Source organism: Pantherophis guttatus, chromosome 10 (genome assembly GCF_059756535.1).
Source record: "Pantherophis guttatus breed Tessera chromosome 10, ASM5975653v1, whole genome shotgun sequence".
Classification (NCBI taxonomy): domain Eukaryota; kingdom Metazoa; phylum Chordata; class Lepidosauria; order Squamata; family Colubridae; genus Pantherophis; species Pantherophis guttatus.
Genome location: NC_142072.1, coordinates 20,572,927 through 20,593,553, shown reverse-complemented (window position 1 = coordinate 20,593,553; position 20,627 = coordinate 20,572,927). Strand labels below are relative to the sequence as shown.

General features: G+C 36.7%; 1 protein-coding gene across 2 annotated transcripts in view; it reads right to left on the bottom strand.

The window, feature by feature from the left end:
* Window positions 1-20,627, bottom strand: part of LOC117663333 (protein argonaute-3) — a 59,300-nt gene extending 38,673 nt beyond the window's left edge. For both annotated transcript variants that reach the window (XM_087876086.1, XM_034413419.2), the window contains exons 1-2: window positions 20,563-20,627; window positions 2,632-2,803 (exon numbers count right to left, since the gene is read on the bottom strand). In XM_087876086.1, the coding sequence (XP_087732212.1) occupies window positions 2,632-2,803; window positions 20,563-20,581 (191 nt within the window). In that variant the 5' untranslated portion in view covers window positions 20,582-20,627. The remainder of the gene's footprint in view (window positions 1-2,631; window positions 2,804-20,562) is intronic.

Below are 20,627 nucleotides of genomic sequence, written 5' to 3'. Positions count from 1 at the left end.
CAGGCTGTTTCCTGCCTCTGGAGGGCCTGGGGGGGTGGGGAAGCCCATTTTTCTTTCTTACCTGGCTCCAGATCCTTTCTATGGATCTGGGAAGGGCGAAAACAGCCTTTCCCACTCCCTTGGAGGCCCTACGGAGGCTGAAAGGGCCCATTTCCCGATTCCCGGTGGGACAGGAAGTGATGTTTTTTCCTGTCCCCAGCCTCCAGAGACTCCTAGAGAGGCTCCTACAGACTCCTAGGGTGGCTCCTACAGACTCCTAGAGAGGTTCTGGAGGCTGGGGACAGCAAAAAACGTCACTTCCTGTCCCACCGAGAGTTGGGAAATGGGCCCTTTCAGCCTCCGTAGAGGTACCAAGTAAGAAAGAAAAACGGGCCTACCAGGCCATCATGTGCCGGGGGGGAGGGGGAGGGGGTTGTGCACGCATGCGCGTGGGTGCGCGACCCTCCCCCGCCCCCCCCTCCTGGCACGCGATGGCAAAAAGGTTAGCCATCACTGTTCTAAGTCATTATGGAACAGCAAACAGGGTTTTGAGTTTAATATTATTCACCTTGAAACATCAAGATATGCTAAACAAATCATTAATCTGTTGTATAATCTCAAGAACTGTGGTGGGAAAAATGGAGGGAGAGGGGTCAGTCTTGAATAGAAAGTGAATATAAATCTAACAATATAAATATTTTATATCATAGCTATGTGGAGTACATAGAGTTTAATATTGCAAAGAGCCCTTTTATATAAAACTTTAAAATGTTACTTATCTATACATATCTTTTATAACTAAAATTATATTCTTTGTAATAATTATATAGCAACACCATTGCTTAAAATTAACAGGCCTCAATGGACTAAGATCCTAGGATCTAAACACAGGTCTATCAATTTTTCTTTGACATACCAAATTCACAGAAGTCACAAAACACATATTTACATTATCTCTTAAAGACAAGTGTTTAAACAACACAGATAAATATTACAGCAAAAATAAAGGAAAATCTAGTGAAGGATACTTACTGCATGGCATATAAACAATAGCTGATGAAACTCCTGAGCAAGTATGAAGTCAGTCAGCTACAAGACTATGATTTCACATCATATGGATATTGCAGAACCAAAAAGTAGTCTGAATTCCTTTTAATTTACCCAAACTAAATTACTTGCCTAGTGGACAAATTACACAAACCCTCTATAGGAATAACAACATACACATCTGGTATTAAAACTGAATAGGACAGTCAAAGGACTTCAAAATTCTATTTTCTTGAAGTCAAGCTACAGTTAATTATCTGCCATATTTCCATCATTTACAAATCAAGAGACAGAGTTCTTGTCCATGAGTTCAAAACCTTCAATACATGAAAAGTTAACCATGTTTATAGTTTCCAGTTAATACTAATGAAGTGTTTAATCAAATATAAATCTAGAACTAGAATTGCTTATAGAACACTGTGCTTAATTTTATTACATCTTAAATGAAACTGTAAGATCGCAGAAGATGCAGAAAGGTGAACAACAAAATTGTCCAAATGGTTGGTTTTCTTTGGTACAGAAAATAGTCAGATTGGAATCATGGATAGCACGGTGAAAGTGAATGGAAAGTTCATGTATAAAATTGAATAAGTTGTACAAGGAGGCAGAAGATAATTGGCTGAAGACAGGGATTGTTTTTAACTGTATATGGTTGAGCACTGACATTTGCTATTACAGGACTCAGTAACACCTACCAATCTGTACAGTTTCATTGGATGCAAAGACCTTTAGTTCAAGACCTTTAATCAAGATGATTGCTGTATAGCATTGCTAGTAACTGTGGTAGTTTGCCTCTCAAAGCCAGTTGCTGAAAAATAAGGTTTTGAGATTACTATTCTCTTATGTTCTGTTTTGGGCTTCTCAGAGACATCTCTATGACCCCTGTGGAAACAGAATACCAGTTTAGATATACCCTGGGCCTGATTCAGCAGAGCTTTCAGCCTATTCAAATCTAATCTGCAACTGGTTGACTTTGTGTTCTGATTAATACATTAACAAGCATTTTTACTGAGCCATAACACTCAAAAGTTTATTACCCAGAAATTTGAATCATCCAGTAAAGCAAATATATGTTGCTCTAATAGCGCTACCATGAAAACATGACCTTTCTTGGAAGCCCACAGTATAATTTCAGTAAAAAAAAAAAAAAAAAAAGAGTGCCCTCTATAGAGACTAAACCAAATTCATGATGAATGCTAACTTTCAAACAGTTGTGTTTAATTTCAGTGTGAATCCTACTTACTCCCAAATTACTTAAAGTGCTAATGACTCTTAAAAACAAAGAAATTACTCACTTTTGTTACATTCTACTTGCTCTGTCACTGTTAAAGACATATGCCATTTTTACAAATGAATTTTAATTTCTTCCCGGTATGTGGGTGTCTATGTAAAACAATGTATGTTCAACTTACAAATTTACTCCTCAATCTGAGAATAAATAATATGCTCGCAGTATCAGCTATTTTTTTAAAAATAAACAGACTATCAAATGAAATATTTTCTCCTCAAACAGGAGCGCTGACCAGCACTAGCTATTGAAAGCATCTCACTTTAGCAGCTAATCAATATTAGCAAGCTAAAATAATATTGTCCATTATAACTTACCTGTTCACTCTCCTAGGACACTTATCTGGCTTAATATCCACCTCATAGAGGTAGACGTCAATCTTTGGGATTTCAACTTGGAAGCAGTTGGCCAGCAGTTTAATAGGCTTTCCCATGGTGCCATAGCCAGGTCGTCGGGGCACCATGAGTAGGGGCTGAGCCCCAACGGTTCCTGCCAAATAAAACAAGAGTACAACTTAGAGATGGACACTGAACCTGTTTTAGTGATATTGGTGCAAAGAAAAACATCCAGAATTATGCCCTCCATTACATCTGCACAAATACTGCACTAATTTCCATCTGCAACAGATAGACCCAGCTAACCTTAGCTGATTTCCTAAAAGCTAAGCAGTGAGAACTGGTTAGTAATAAATGGAAGATCATCATAAAATTCCAAGGCTGTAGCTTAAACTGAAAAGTTTTAAAAAAAACCCACCATCCTGAAACAAGGCAATATTAGGTCATCTTTTGCATTGCAAAAGTAGTAAGAACGACCGATTGCTGCTAAAGAACACACAGCTGCCTTGATTAGAGTAGGAATATTAATTAGCCTCCCTTCTCCTCTTTTATAACCATGATCTAATCCAAACTACTTTTCTAAAGTAGTTAACCATGAAAATATTTAGACTCCCAGTACCAGTCCTACTAGATTGCAGTCCTACTAGTAACTGATTTAATCCAATTTGTATTTGTTTTGCCAGCAGAAATATTTTTCAATTTAATTCATGAGAAGCACAACTGCAAAAACAGTATCCATCTGCTAAAAAGATTCAGAAAATAATAGTAAAATCAGATGTGAATTGGTATAAACCAGAAACTCCACTGCTTGTTGTGGTCAATTTCTTTAAGAATCTCACTTGGAGAAATGGGATAGAGATAGGGAAGGATAGAATAGAAAATAAAATAATAAAAAATAGAAAAGAATAGAGAATAGAGAATAGAGAATAGAGAATAGAATAGAATAGAATAGAATAGAATAGAATAGAATAGAATAGAGCATTCTTTATTGGCCAAATGTGATTGGACACACAAGGAATTTGTCTCCTGAAATATTTTCACTATCCACAGTAAACACTCTCAGTTTTGTGTTGTGTCCAGAGTTGCAGCTATGCTTCTTATAAAGATCCCTTGCACCTGCTAGCTAGTGACATTTTCATCCCTCTATCTGTGCCAGTCATTAATGAAAAATAAAGAAATTAAAGAAAAGGTGAACATTACTCTGGGGTTCTTGGAATGATTCATAAGACAAATGTCATCATTTTCAGACGCAACACAATCAACCACAACCACCACTTTCATACACCTACACATAATAGAACTTGTACATATTCCCACTTACTGATGATTTCAGCTGTTAATATCACTGATGCATGGTAACAAGCAAATACCGTAATAAATAACGTAAGGGATATTCTGCTCATGGTTTCAAAGGCTATATTTCAATATATTAAACTTCACTGAGCTTTCAGAAAATTCTAATAATCACAAGAGGTTAACAGATAAAACCAGCCATCATGTCATTTGAGAAAATGCTTTTACAATATGAGTTCTTGTAAACCATTCTAGAGATAGTTATGTATTTATTTAACAAAGCAATTTAAACTACCAGAGCTTTCAACAGTTCTACCTGGAAGAAAAGTATCAACTAAGACAAACATTGTCTTTGTTAGTCTATGACTTGTGTTTACAAAACATTGAAAGAAGTAATGTTGCAAGGAGTTTAAATATTTTTTGTCATTGCCTCTGCTTCTCCCTGAAAGAATGAAATCCCTTTGGAGGGAGCTCTTCTATAAACCATTCAAACTCCCTACTGGAAGAGTAGATTGATTGATTGATTTGTTAAATTTATTCTGTTTCATAGTCATAGTTTATCTGAAATTGTTTAAATTATACATTTATAATTATAAATCTAAAATGTCTGAGACAACAGGATTGTTTAAAAACTACTGTTCCCAAAAGAAGTTCAAAATGAAGTTCAGAATATAAAGCAATTTTATTACAAATTATTACAAGAAAATATATAACTATTGGGGTTGTACATGTTCAAAGAGTTGGGCACTCTTTGAAATGATTTGGGAAAAGTGCTTTGGAAGTTTCATGAGCATAGCATTTTTCCATTCCTAATTAAAACAGCCCGGGAGTTTTTCCATTTGAACCTGAAAAACACGCAGCTGCTTTAATTAGTATCAGGGAGATATTACGTTCCAACACAATTCTTTCAAATCATCTCAAAGAATACAATCCTCTAATAATTAAAGAGAATATTCATGCTAAACAGAGTTTGTTCTATTTTCAGCAATCCAAAATTGAAATATGAAAATAGAACAAAATGCATAAAAATCCCATAAAGTAGAAACAAATGTTCAATATAAAAAAAAAATCCTTTGTATGCCGATGGTATATGCTTCACCTATGAAAATAAATTACAATGCAGAGCATACTGGTAAAGAATTGAGCTTTGCTGAATAGAAACCATTTTCTATAGAAACCATTAAAGAATAGAACACGCAATAACAGGGTTGGAAACGATTGGAAAACTTTGGATGTTTTTTAGTCCAACCCCCCGCTCAAACTGGAAACTCTAAACCAGTGTTTCTCAACCTTGGAAGCTTGAAGATGGGTGGACTTCAACTCCCAGAATCCCCCAGCCAGCAGCGCTGGCTGGGGGATTCTGGGAGTTGAAGTCCACCCATCTTCAAGCTACCAAGGTTGAGAAACACTGCTCTAAACCTTTCTGGACAAACTGCTCTCCAATCTCTTCTTAAAAACCTCCAGAGATGGAGCATCTACAACTTCTGGAGATGATTAACTGTTCTCATTGCCAGAAAATTTCTCAGTTCTAACTTGGCTCTCTTTTTACTTTTTACTTACTACTTCTCTCTGGGTGCTTTGGAGAATAGGTAGATCCCCTCTTCTCTGTGACAGTCCTTCAAGTACTGGAAGTTATTCATGTCACCCCAAGTCCTTCACTTTGTTAGACTAGACATATCTCATTCCCCAACTGTTTATAACAAGATAACCGTCAGATCCTTTAATCATCTTTGTTGCTCTTCTCTGCACTCTTTCTAGAATCTCAACATTTTTTTTTAATCATGGTGACAATGAGTTTGATTCTCTCACCATATGAAATTCAGGGGCTGCAGATATAGTCTGGGACATGTTTTCCTGGAAGCTGTGCCAATGAACACTATAGCGCAGTGTTTTTCAACCTTGACAACTTTAAGACTTGTGGCTTTTAACTCACACAATTTTCCCAGCCAGCAAAGAGTGGTAGAATTAGTTGATTCTACCACAGCACTTTAAACAGGGGTCCTGATTTGTCTTTCCCAAACCATCTTGGACTACTAAAACAAGATAAACTCTTATTAACAATCCCCAGGCTAATTTAACAGCAACAAGTCAGAAATCATTCATTGGATGGCACTCTGGTTGGGTTTCTCTAATTTTCTGAAATCATATTATCCACAGAACCAGAAACTAATGAGACTGGGCTCAATATGCCAAGCCAACAAAAAAAAAAAGACAATTAAAATTAATGAAGTTTAACATACTATGTGAATGCAGCCACTATTGTTTTTAGCTTATTTGGCTAAGCATGCCAGCACACAAGTCATTTGGCTAACTAGACACTCTACAAAAGCAAACAATGCAAGGGGAGAAAAAACAACCAAAAAAAGTTAGGTTATGCAATCTTTGTTTTTGTCAACTTGTACAAGTACAAGACAGTTTATAACCCATTGTAACTGCACCAGCTTTATTCATCAAATCCTTGTGATTTTTAAAAAAATCAAACTAATAAGTACCACTCAATTCCACTCCCTTTTCCAACATGTAGTATTATTTATTTGTTCAAGTCTTTTCATTTGCTACACCATTCCTTTATTTTAGATATGCCAACCTTAATGCTCTTGATCGCTGCTGTTTTCTATTACTATTATTATCCTAAATAATATAAGTTGATCCGTATGAAGGTGAGGGTGCTGAACATGTAGGGCATATTTTATAAGCTAGCCATGTTTCAGCTATGGTTAAGCTGTGAAATGACAAGGATTCATGCTATACACACACAAGGAACAACAGAAATATAGAAGGCAGCTTTCATCTTATATTTCCATTGCATAAACTAAGCAATGCTTGGATAACATTTATAATAACATTCTTTCACCATGGAAGAAAAGCTGGATACAAAGGTATAGTAGCAGGAATCTGAAAATTACTCAGTCTGTTAAGCAAGCAGAAACAAGATCACAAAAGGCCAAATGACTCACAAGTCAAATTTATATGAGTTCACATTTTGAGGAAAATAATGAAGGCAGGATTTAAAAAAAATCTAAATCTAAAATCAATGTCCAATAATTACTTATTTAAATATATTAAGACTATTCAGAACGACAAATTTGAAGTCTCCTGGTGACAATATCAGTAACAATGTGTTATTCTATGGACAGACTGTCTAAAAGATGTTAACAAATAATAGATGTAAAAAAATTGCTTAATGCAAAAATAATGGGATCAGAAATATAGATTTAAAAAAAGTGGAGGTTACAAAATAAATAAGGCATTCAATTGGAAATAAAACATGACAAGGAAAAAATGTGGATTACAAGGTAGAGAAGAACCAAGAGAAGGATCCTGATAAGCAGTTTTTATTGGATAAACAAAAAAAGTTCGTTAACGCTTTGAAAATCAAAGGGAAAAGACAAAAGACAAACCAAGATTTTTCACTAATGACTTTACACTAAAGAGGCATATTAAAGCCTTGGGAATCTTTGTGATGGGAAAAAAATCACTATCTGAATGAATCAAGACTACTAGAAGTAAAAGAGAGGAATACACCCTTTACAAACTTTTTGCTGAAACTGGGGCTGAAAAGTTGATGATTTTGCGTATAGAAGGGATGGAATATGGGGAGAAGAAATAGGTGTTTGTAACTTTATAGGGGTGACAAATTATCTTTTTAAAAAACTTGTTTAAGATTAGAAGTCATTTCTTCAGGTGTTTTTTCATTATTCTATTTCCTTTTTTCTAGTTTTCTTTGCACTTTTTATTTTTTCTTTTTGAGTTTAATTTACATTTACTATTTATTATACTTTACTAAATACTATTGTATTTAAAATCTTTAATTAAAAAAATCTCAAACAGACTAAGCCATTAACCATGGATTAATACTGGTAATTGAATTCCCAGAACAGATTAAACAAAAAAAAAAACACATTGTGGCTTAGTATGATGGTGTAGCCACTCCTTTTGTAGATAATAAACACAGACTAACTGAGAGAAGAAAGTACAGACCTCAGGCATATCCCAGGGTTATAAGTACAAATCTGACACTTTTGTTCCATTTAACAGCAGCCACCAAGGAGGGGAAAGTTTCCCAATAACTCCAATAGAAAGCTAAAATGTTCTAAAGAAAGAAGACAATGGTATACTGATAGATATAAACATTATAGTTCTTTTTCTCTGGATATAATGTATATATTTACTTTTTAATATAAAAAGCTTGAGCAACAGATTTCATCATGCTATGCCACTCTGTCCCTTGCCAAAGCATTGAATTGTTTACAGTTATATTTCAGGAAGCCAATTTTGATCCAAAAATAAAAATGTTCAGAAACAAGGAAATTACTTAACTGAGTTACTTAAGCAAAAGGAGATGTTTAAATTCCTCTTAAATCTATCTTGGTTTTTGTTTGTTTGATGTGTTTCTACATCTCTGCTATGTACACTTTTTCCAAAAACACTTTTCTCTGAAACTTTTCCGGCACCAACTAAATTACTTTAAAATACAGTATTAATACAAATTAGTACTTATATTAGCGATTCATAAAACTCCCCAGAAAGTTAAATACAGAGCCTTGCTTTGCAACTACCCAGGGTGGATAAAAATTGACTTAAAAAAAATAAATAAATCGGATTTTTAAAAAAATTTAAATCGGATTTATTTGATTTAAATCGGATTTTTTTTTTATTTTAATGAAATGTTTTTGGAGTAAAAATCTATCTAAAGATACTTTTCTATTTAAGATACATTAATAATTTAGTTTATTCAGCATGAAATGGAGCTTAATTATGTAGCATGAGGCTGTATATTCTGCAATATTGGGACTGTCGGTGAGTCAACAGTGAGGAGGAGCCGCTGTGGGACAGAGACGACAGTTGCTCTTTAAAAATTATGATTTAAATCAAATTGATTTAAATCAAGCCTTTTTACTAGTGATTTAAATCAGGGGTCTCCAACCTTGGCAATTTAAAGACTTGTGGACTTCAACTCCCAGAGTTCCTCAGCCAACACTGGGAGTTGAAGTCCACAAATCTTAAAGTTGCCAAGGTTGGAGACCCCTGATTTAAATCGTGATTTAAATAGACTTGGTTTAAATCAAATCCACCCTGAAACTACCCCAATAATAGTAGTACTCATAAGCACAGTGAATACTGCTTAGACTTAAATCCTTTGGTGGCTTCATCTTATATTCTGACTCCCTCCTTCCTGGCAAGATCTTCTGACATGTTAGGTAGAAAATATCCTTAAACTCAAATATACACTTCAGTGCAACCAATTTTTTATCTCTATGCAAATAGCACTTAATCATAGCCTCAAATGCACAGAAGAACAATCCAGTAACCAAGAAAAATATGGGGGAATAGAGGGAAATTCCATTATCACAACTTCACCAACCATTGCCCCAGATCAGATGTAAGATCATTTCCAGATATTAGTTTCTGCAAACAAAAGTTTTTGTATACGTGATGGACAGAAGGTAAGAAATCAAAACATTATCTTTAGTGCTTGAAAACTCTCTTGTACCTAGCAAGGAGTTTGTACAACTCTTGTGAGCTGGCAAGTGTGTCAAGCTATTTTGAAATAAGCAAAAATTCATCTGAGAACTACTGGACATTATCAGTCATTCTTTTTTTTAAAATAAATTTTATTAGAGCATCAAAAAGAAAAATCAAAAACAAGTGTATAATAATTTTTCTATCACGGTGTAATATCGCCAAAATAGCCATATATATATATACACCAGTAATCTGAGAGTAAAAATAAAAAATATTTACAGATTCTTGTATACAAATTTACCTTTCCAGTACTTATTGATTACCATAAATATACAATCATCTATAATTATAATCCAACATTATCCTTTGTCTCTCTCCCATCGTTTCTGGGTCCAATCATACCACTTATTCCAACTACCATAAAAGTCTGAGTCTCTTTTACCCTTGATCAGTTTTGTAAGTCTGTCGGACTCTGCACATTCCATGATTTTATAAATTATTTTTGCATCCGTTGGTATGTTATCAGTCATTCTTAATTATCTTCAGTACTAATTTTATAGAGAATCCTCTATTCAGTGGCTGTTTGGAATCCAAACACTGAGCCATGAACTAGCCAATCACATTTAACTGCATCATATGAACCCACCTGTGTGTGTAATGTTGAAACTGGATTAGCTGAAAAAAAACCATGATCAAGTTAATCATGGTGTGTAAGTCATGTGAATACAGCCAGATCCATTTACAGTTTGACCTTAAGGTTGAACCAATGCCAAGACATTTTAAAACATACGGTAATGTACCAACCTAGTTCAGAGTGCAACTTTTGTGGATTTACTGGGAGCATTAAAGATTATAATAATAGCTGACTGCCGGTTTGGTGCAGTGATTAAAACATCAGCTAGAAATTGGGAGACTGAATTCTAGTCCTGCCTTAGGCACAAAGCCAGCTGGGGGACCGTAGGTCAACCACTTTCTTTCAGCCCTAGGAGGCGGTAATGCAAACCACTTCTGAAAAACCTGGCCAAGAAAACGACGGGGACTTGCCCAAGGAGTCTCTGAGAATTGAACAGTAATAACAGCAGCTAATAAGGATTTGAAAGAAATGATGGAAAGTTCTGCAGAAAGGAAATTTGGATAGAAAAACCCTTATAACTATTTATGTATATAAAACAGGCATTATATTGGGAGGCAGGTTGGTTTCTAGTCACAGGAGGGTTGCAATTACCTCTTAGTTAAGCAGCCTAAGAAACTCACCAGGATACAGAGTCACAATTCTAATAACAGTAAAATGAGGACCCAGGTTGTTGGGGGCAAAATGCTGACTCTGTAAACTGCTTAGAGAGGGCTGTGAAGCACTATATAAGTCTAAGTGCTATTGCTATATTGGTGTTATATTTTTATATTTATGTTAGCAATTTACATTTTATTCTTATAGCATGCAGTTTAGAATGCTTGGCACAATGGAGTTGTTTTAATTTTTAATATTGAAAACAGGTTTTTTAAAAAAGTCAATTGGACTGAGATGGCCGGCTACAGAAATTGAATAAATGAATTTTGTTGGCCAATGACCAAAATGATGGAAGAGGAGGAAGAGGACTCTAGCTCTATTTCAACTCTCCACATGCATGGAAAAGTTGTGGGGGTTTTTCCTAAGAGTGCATTGTTTTTTTTAAATAAAGCTAAAATACAAATCCAGTTAGGAAATTAAACAGCAAATTCTGGATGTGACCCAGCAATATCCTAAAGCAGGGGTGTCAAACTCGCATCATCACGTGACATATTGCGACTGTTTTCCCCTTTACTAAAATGGGGGTAGGCGTGGCCAGCATATGACGCATCCAGCCCATGGGCCACAAGTTTGACACCCCTATCCTAAAGTATGGGAAAAAAACACACATATATACTGCAAAGGTTATCCCTCTAGATGACATCAGTGGCTACTCAATACAGTAGACTGTGGCCTGATTCATACAATTTGTTATGTTACATTATAATATGGATTGTTGGTTTTCACTTAGTGGTATTTGTATAGTATTGTTTATGGATTAATGGGTTGAATTAGGTCATGCAGTGTCACATTTTTTTAAAATGTGACTCCCAGTTAGCTGCAAATAGTCACACTAAATATGTATCGTATTGTAAGGAAAACTGACTTCAAAATAGCTTAACTGCTGTGAATGAACAAATATTAAAACATCCATCTCTCATTGCAGAAAAGGATAACATTGAAATCTATGATGATTATGAATTGAAAACAAGTGATGTGACTGATGATCACAACTGAAAATTTAAATATTTGCTTCTATTAGTCAACGCTGCTCATAACTAATCTGGACTATGTGATTTAAATACTAAAGATTTGTAATTGCAGGAATAATTACAAAATTTCAGTTTTTGTGCAACTATGTCAGCTGTCATGTTGATAACTTAAAAAGCTGCTGTCTCTTCATTAAACAATCAATTTAAACAGTGATAACTGAAGAAAGCAGTTACCATCATTTTCATTTATTCCATTATACCTTGAAATTTATTCTGGTATTAAAGTCTTCAAAACTCAATAAAAAGTCAAGTAGTTCTAGATATTAAAATAATAGGTACATTATTTCTAAGCATGTTTGAGAAGCAGAAAAAGAACAGATTTACTCTTACTTCAAAATCTCTCAAGTCAGCTAATCAAAATATTTCTAAATTTTGAGCTATCATACCTAAAGCAATTAAGCAGATTTCTCCAATTTATTTCAGTTAGGCAAGATTAGCTTTTGTGGTTTCACAATATTTCAGCAACCTTTGTGTTTAGTATAGTACTGACAACTGATGTTTAATTTACTACACTGGGTTGACCAATACCTATGCCTGCCAATATGTAACAGAAAATGCAATTTTTAGGAGGAATAAGCAGGTTTCTCCCAATTAATCAACCACTTTATGCAATTTTTATATCAGAATAGGCAGTAAGAAGCTGTAGCATATATTAGAGTATTTCACAATAGAAATACAGTTTCTTTTATAAATATTTCAGTTCTCATCCTTTAGAATAATGATAAGATACTAAGTGCCGCTCACCATTACTTTATCCAGGGATGCTCACTGCCTCAAAAATACCTCATCTTCATTCTACTGAAATGATGCACCAGACCTACCTACCTCTCTCTCTCTCTCTCACACACACACACACACAAGATTTACAATAATGATTGGTGTTTGTGTATACCAGTGCTTTTCAACCCCATACTGGAGGAGATCCTAGCAATTGAACACTATTGCCCACTTTTAAGTTGCAAGGTTGAAAAACAGTGCCCTGTACCAATCTACTTCCAAAGCACATAGAAGCTCTGATCCCCTTCTTCATTCAACAGTTCCAAGTCTGCAGGTCCATAGTTACTGGAACATGCCGTTTAATAAAAAGGTGTACAATAGTCATTTCTATTTCATGGCAATGTAATGCTTCACAAAGCCTGAACAGTCACCTTTTCTCCCAGTCCAAACGTAAATATGAAACTCCACCCCCTTCTCACCTGTTATACAGTCCCCCTATAAGTCAACTCACCCACCCTCCCATTTCATCTCCTTCCCCCCCAACCTGTGTCCTCTAGAAGGGGAGAAGGCTAGACTGCCATTCCCATAGCTCTCAGCCAGCACAGTAGAGGGTTGTGGGACTGGGGAGAATTGGGGAAGCCATAGTCCCAAACAGCTGGATGGCACCAGTTTGGGAGAAGGTTTAAGTCAGGGCTCAACTTCTTCATAAAGTTTCAGATAGTTTATTGACCCCCCCAAAAAAACACAGGAAAATAATTTAATAAATACTACTTTAATAGTACTAATTAATCTTGGTAGTAATTAATAGAAGACACCTCAAGGCCATTCTTGCTGGCAGCTGTCTTATAATAACTTTATTGTCATTGTACGTGTGTATACACAGTATACCCATACAACTAAATTCACTTAACACCCAAAGACCAGGTCCAACACACTTATCCAATCCTGGGTAACTCTGTCCCACTACTAGGCACCTCACCTTCAAGATTAGGGAGTGGTCCTTATGGGGGAAACCCTAAAAGATTCACTGATCCCAATCATGTATTTATTTATAACCCACTATTATTATTTTTTTAAATAAATAACTCAAGGTAGCAAACATACCTCTCACTCCTTCCTACTGGCATTTTCGACCGCTTATTGAGCCCTTATCTTACGATAACGATGCTGATGATCCCTTACATCAGAGGTCTTCAAACTTGGCAGCTTTAAGATTTGTGGACTTGACTTCCGGTTTCCTTGTCTTCGGCGACGGCGGCGCTCTTTGAAGCTCCGCCAGCCCCGCCGCCTGTAAGAGCCGCTTCGCGATTGAGAAGCGGCTCGAAAACTTCAAAATCCTGAGGATTGCTGGAGGAGAGATAGCAGGGCACAGGTCGAGCCCCTGTAACCCCCCAGGGAATCGTTTCTGGGGAGGAAACAGGTGCGGCTCCCTTCCAACCTGCTGAGACTCCGGGCGGCGTGGGACGATTCTGCTTCTGCAGAACAAGCCGGCTGCAGGAAACTTAAAGCGAAAGAACCAGCTTTAATAAACAGCGAAACTACCTGAATCCTGAAATTTGGAAACGCAAGTATTAGCACTTTGTTGACTTTTCAATCTGAGACAATGCGAATGAGTGAAAGTGCTTTGAAAAAACATGGCGCCTAGCTTCAGAGTTAACGAGCCAGCGAGTGTGGATTGGTGAAGTTATCTTGTTTTGCTACAAAGTTTCCAAGTTGCTACTAAGCTGCCTTGCTTGTTATAAGAGAAATAACTGGGAAATTTTTTCCCTTTTCAATATTGGACTCTGCTTTATTTTAACCCTTGTTTGATCAAATCTGGGGGACTTTTTTAGAAGTCTTTGTGCAGGAGGGAAAGGAAGAGGAACTTCCCTCTTTAGAAAAACTAGATCACGAGCCAGGATGGCTTCAAAGAAGCAGGAAGGGAAGGCATTAGGGGGGGGATCCCCCACACACAAACAGCAAACGCAACTTCCCCCTGCTCAACAGCTACAAACTCAGAAAAAAGAATTTGATGTGGGAGATTTAAAAGAATTTATTTCTAAAACTCTGGATGACAAATTTCAAAAATGTCAACAGGAGATAGATGATAAATTTCAAAAATCACATCAGGAACTTATGCAGGAAATTAATGAAGTCAAAGACATGGTGAAACAGAATCAAAATAAGGTGACCAAAAAAATATCAGAAGTGGTGTCTGGCCTGGCAGAATTTATTGGGAAAGTTGATTATAAAGTTGAAGAATTCAAATCAGAAGTTAATGTCAAGATGAAAGACAATGATTATAAAATTGATGAAGTTGATAATAAAATGCAGAGAATTGATGATGAGATTGTTATGATACAATTCCGGGCGATGGAATTCGCCATACGGCTTCGGGGAATTCGAGAGGAGGAGAGACAGGATTTGAGACAAGTTTGTTCTGAAGCCTTGGCCAAGATTCTACAAGTTAATCCTGATGTGGTATTTCACAAAATAGATAAAACCTATAGAGTGAACTCTTGGGTGGCCAGACAAAGACAACTGCCTAGAGATGTGGTCATATACTTTACAGAAAGAGGAATTAGAAATGATATCCTGCAAAAATCTTTTTATACTTCTGTACAAGTGGGGGGTTCACGACTTCAAATCTTTAAAGAATTACCTCCTAAAATGCTGAAAGCCAGAAAAGAATTTGGTTTTCTTGTTAAGGAACTGAGAAATTTACAGATACCCTTCCGGTGGGACGCACCAGCTGGGTTAATTTTTAGATACAAGGGAGAAGGGTATCGGTTGAATACCGTGGAGAAGGCACAACACTTTTACACTACTATTCTTAAGGAAAGAACACCATCTCCACGTACATCCACAGTTTTGGAGATTAAAGAGAGTGAAGAGAGGCAATTGCAAGAACAGCCCAAGCAGGAATTAGAAGTAGTGCAAGGTGCAGAAGGAGGTTTTTTGAGTGAGCCCTTGCTGGATTCTTCTCCAATTTTGGATTTGATTCAGTTGACAGAAGTTAAAGATCAACGTATAACTAGAGCCCAATCCAAGCTACTTAAACAAAAGCAACAACAACAACAGGAAAGACAAGACAAGAAGGCAGTTAAGAGTATCATACAAGAGAGTGGAGCTATGGGAGGAGTGAGATCGAAGCTCTCGGATGAACTTCAAATATTTTGCTCTGTGCTCCAGAAAGAGGCTGATGACCTTTAAGTGTCTATCTTGGAATGTCAATGGGTTGAATTCAGCACAGAAAAGGAAGAAATTATTTACATATTTGAAACAATTTAATAATGATATAATATGTTTACAAGAAACGCATATCACAACTCAAGATCAAAAATATTTGATAAATTCAAAATTAGGAGCACATTATATATCTTCAACTTCGCAGAAAAAGAATGGTGTGGTTATTTATGTAAATAAAAAATTAACAGCGAAAGTTATAGAAGCAGATCAAGATGGTAGGTTTGTAGCAATTGAATTGCTCACAGCAAATGGTCAAATTCTTTTGATTGGAATTTATGCTCCCAACCAACAACAGGATTATTTTTACAAGATGTTACATACTAAAATATTGCAATGGGACTATAGATCTATTTTAATTATGGGAGACTGGAATGGAGTAATTGATTCTAAACTAGATAAAAAGAGCTTGGCAAAGTCTAGAATTAGACTACCACAGACTTTTTTTGATATGAAAGAAGATATGGAATTAAAAGATGTTTGGAGAATACATAATCCAAATGAATTGGACTATACTTTTTTTTCGGATAGACATAGATCTTTTTCTAGGATTGATTTTATCCTGTTGTCAAATGATCTACTTGTTAAGATAAAAAGAACAAAGATTTTTCCAAGAACTCTGACTGACTATAGCCCTGTATGGATAGAAATTGAGATGGATAAGGTTGAGAGACGTTCTTGGAGATTAAATGAGAACTTGTTTAGATATGAAAAAAATACAATAGAACTTAAAAAGCACTTGAAAGAATTTTTTGAAATAAATTTGAATAAAGGTACCCCAATTGAAATTGTTTGGGATGCAAGTAAAGCTTATATGAGAGGGGTACTCATCTACATGAACTCTAAACATAGACTGCTCCGACAAAAGAAAAGATCTGAGTTGGAAATGGAAATAAAGAATAAAGAACAGTTACTTATTAAAAATCCAACAGATGAAAGAATACGAAGTGCTATAAAACTTTTGAAAGACCAATTTCAAATGCTTATGGCGGAACAAGTTGCAACAAGTTTACAATATGCGAAGCATAATACATTTTGCAACGCTAACAAACCGGGCAGATGGTTGGCTTACACATTGAGGAAAAAACAAAGTATACGGACTATTGATAGTATTGATATTGGAGGGAAAGAAATCTTTCAACAAAAACTAATTAAAGAAGCTTTTGTGGATTATTATACTAAACTATATGCCAAAGAAGAGGTGCAGAATGGACTTATAGAAAAATATTTAAAGGATAAGAGAGTTACAAAAATTACTGATCAACAAAAGGAAAGAATGAATTATCCTATAACAGAGGAGGAGATAACAGCAGCAATTAAACAGCTAAAAACAGCCAAAGCTCCTGGCACGGATGGTTTGACTGCAGTGTATTACAAAACTTTACAAGCTGAAATGGTGGGACAACTTAGAGATTTATTTTGCAATATTCAACAAGGGGGTAAAATACCCCCATCCTGGACAACTGCTTATATATCTTTGATACCAAAAGAACAAGTTGGTCCTAAAAAACCAGAGAACTACAGACCAATATCTCTTTTGAATACAGACTATAAAATTTATGCGAAGGTATTAGCCAACAGGTTGATGCCAGTAATCCAAAAGGTGATTCATGCGGACCAAGCGGGATTTATTGAGGGCAGATATATGAAGGACAATGTAAGGCAAGTAATAGACTTATTGGAATATCTTGATAAGAATAAACAGATTTCTGCAGTGCTGGTTTTTTTGGATGCGGAGAAGACCTTTGATAGAGTGGATTGGAATTTTCTACTAAAGACTTTAAAAAAGATGGGCTTTGGGGACCAATTTATACAGGCGATTTCAGCAATTTATCAAGAGCAAAAAGCACAGATTATTATTAATGGAAGTTTGACGACAGAGTTTAAAATTGAAAAAGGAACAAGACAGGGATGTCCGTTGTCCCCACTTTTATTTATTTTAACATTGGAAGTCTTGCTAAATATAATACGGGACTCAAAAATTTTGAAAGGCATAATGATAAGGCAAGAGGATTACAGAATAAAGGCATTTGCAGATGATCTGGTGGTTACCCTATCACAACCAATGGAATCAATAATCTTGATGAACGACATTATACAAGACTATGGTAGAGTTTCAGGTTTTAGAGTGAACTCAAAAAAGACTAAAATGATAGTCAAAAATATGACACAAGATCGTAAACATGAGTTTGAAAGGAGGGCAGGTTTTGAAATTGTACCTAAGGTAAAATATCTTGGAGTTCAGGTTGCAGAATCAAACATGAAATTGTTTCAAAATAACTATGAGGTGTTGTGGCGAGAGGTTCAGAAAGACATGGAGACTTGGAAAAAGCTGCAACTGTCTTTACTTGGAAGAATAGCAGCAGTTAAGATGAACATTTTGCCAAGATTTCTGTTTTTGTTTCAAATGATTCCGGTGCTTAAAAGTGATAAACAACTGAAAGTTTGGCAAACTGGACTTAATAAGTTTGTCTGGAACGAGAAAAAGCCGAGAGTGAAATTGAAAATTATGCAAGATGTTCCAGAAAGAGGCCTTAAACTTCCAAACAGTTATATTATGATGCAGCAGCTTTAACTTTAACAAGTGATTGGTTTGGAAGTAAAAAGGCTGGAATATTGAATGCAGAAAGTTTTGATCTTGAATTTGGATGGCATGCTTACCTATTTTATGATGACAAAGTTGATAAAGTATTTAAAAGTCATATACTTAGAGACTCTTTGATGAGAGTTTGGAAGAAGCACCGACTCAAATGGGATTATAAAATACCGCTATGGCTGGATCTTGGTCATACCTTGTGGAATACAAATATAATGTCACTCGGGGGGGTTTTATACAAAGAGGTTCTTTTTACAGATGCGGGCAGATGGCAGTTGAAGACATTGCAGACACTGTTGGACGAAGGGATTAATTTAACCTGGTTACAATATAATCAATTACAATTGAGATGGAAAAAGGACCAAAAAACTGGTATTATGTTGCATGAGGAAGAATTGGTTAGACATATAAGAGAGAAAGGTCCAATGCATATTAAAAGGCTTTACAATGTTTTGCTAGAAAGGGATTCAGAAACGGAATTAGTTAAAGATTGTATGATTAAGCGGGCACAAAATTTTGAAGAACCAGTGATGTTGGAAACATGGGAAAAAATTTGGGTTCAGAATGTTAAATTTACACAGTCGCAGAATTTGAGGGAAAATTTTTATAAAATGTTTTATAGATGGCATCTAGATCCTAAAAAGTTGTCATGTATGTACCCTAATGTTCAGCCAAAATGTTGGAGATGTGAATGTTTGGATGCTACGTATTATCATGTTTGGTGGACCTGTAGGAAAGTTAAGGCTTTTTGGATAAAAATATGGTGGGTCATGCAGAATGTTTTGAAGAAAAAAATTCAATTTTCTCCACAATTGTTTTTATTGGGTATAGTTAAGGGTTTTACACGGGGTGAAATAAAATTAATATTGTATATGATAACAGCAGCAAGATTGTTGATAGGTAAATATTGGAAGAATGAAGCTTTGCCTACTATCGAGGAATGGACTTTGAAGATGGCCAGTTTTGCAGAGATGGCGAAGATTTCAGCATATTTAAAAGATTGTTCACAAGAGACTTATCAATGGGAATGGAAAAGGTGGATAGAATATGTTCAGAACAAATACCAAACTAGAAAGTACCAAATAGCTTTTATTTGAAAACAATGTATTAGAAATATTTTAATGTAAAGAGATAAAGAGGGAAAATTATATAGGGGGAAGGATGGGTTCAGGTATATATATCAGTATTATTAGTTATGAGTATATAATAGGGAAGTCTGGGGGAGAGGGTTAGGGAGGGCTAGGGAGGACGGGAAGTTTGGGGAGGGAGGTGGGGGGGTGAAAAAAAGGGGTGAAAATGTAATTGTAAAACTTTTGCAATAAAAAAAAAAAAAGATTTGTGGACTTCAACTCCCAGAATTCTCCAGCCAGCATAGCTGGGAGACTCCCAGAAGTTGAAGTTGGGAAGTTCACAGGGTGCATTGAAAATCTCCCTTCTTTCCCTTCTTCTTTCTCCCTTCTTTCCTGTTCCTCCCTCCTTTTTTCTTCCCTCTCTTTATTTCTTCCTTGTCACTATTCCTCCCTTCCTTTCTATTCCTTCCTCCTTCCCTCTTTCCACCCTTCCTTTCTTCCCTCCCTCCCTCCTCCTACCTTTCTTCTTACTATTCCTCCCTCCCTCCTCCTCCTTCTTTCCCTCCCTCCCCAGAATTTCAGTTGGCTTCCCCATTTACTTTGCTTGTGGGAAGCTTGCAGGGAAAACGTCAGTGGGGAAGCCAGCTGGAAGTTGCAAGTCCGAGGCCAGTAAGCAGATAAAAATGACTGCTGTCCTGTGGAAGAGGGACCAAGGGGGACGTGGGCCAAGAAGGCTGTATGGGTATGAACAAAAGATGCAATGTGGGTTGTGGAGGGTACGTGGGTGGCTAACATAGGTCAGGAGGATTCCAGCATAGCTGGAGAATTCTGGGAGTTGAAGTCCACAAGTCTTAAAGCTGCCAAGTTTGAAGACAGAGCTCTGCCTTACACCGACTCCTTATTAAACCCCCCCCACCCCCAGCCATTCACTGACAAACCCCCTCCCCCTTTTGACTCCTGGTCATTTACGGTTCTTTTGGACCGTCGTCCCGTGGTGGTGGTCGATACTGACCCCTCTTGGACCCCCGGGTTGAAGGCCAAAGGGCGCCGCTTCTGAAGAGCAGCCCAGACACGGAGGCGAATTCTGAGGAGACCCCCAAGGGCCGCTCTCCCTCTTGAGCTTTTCGGGGGAGTAATGAGGCCTTCGGGGGGGGGGAGAAAGAAAGGCCTCTTCATCTCCTCGCCGACGTTACCGGAGCCCCCTCCCGCCCCCCCCTCCCGCCTCACCTGCGCTGCCGATTTCCATTCATGGACTCGGCGCGGCCGCTCTGTGGGATGAAAGGGGGGGGCCG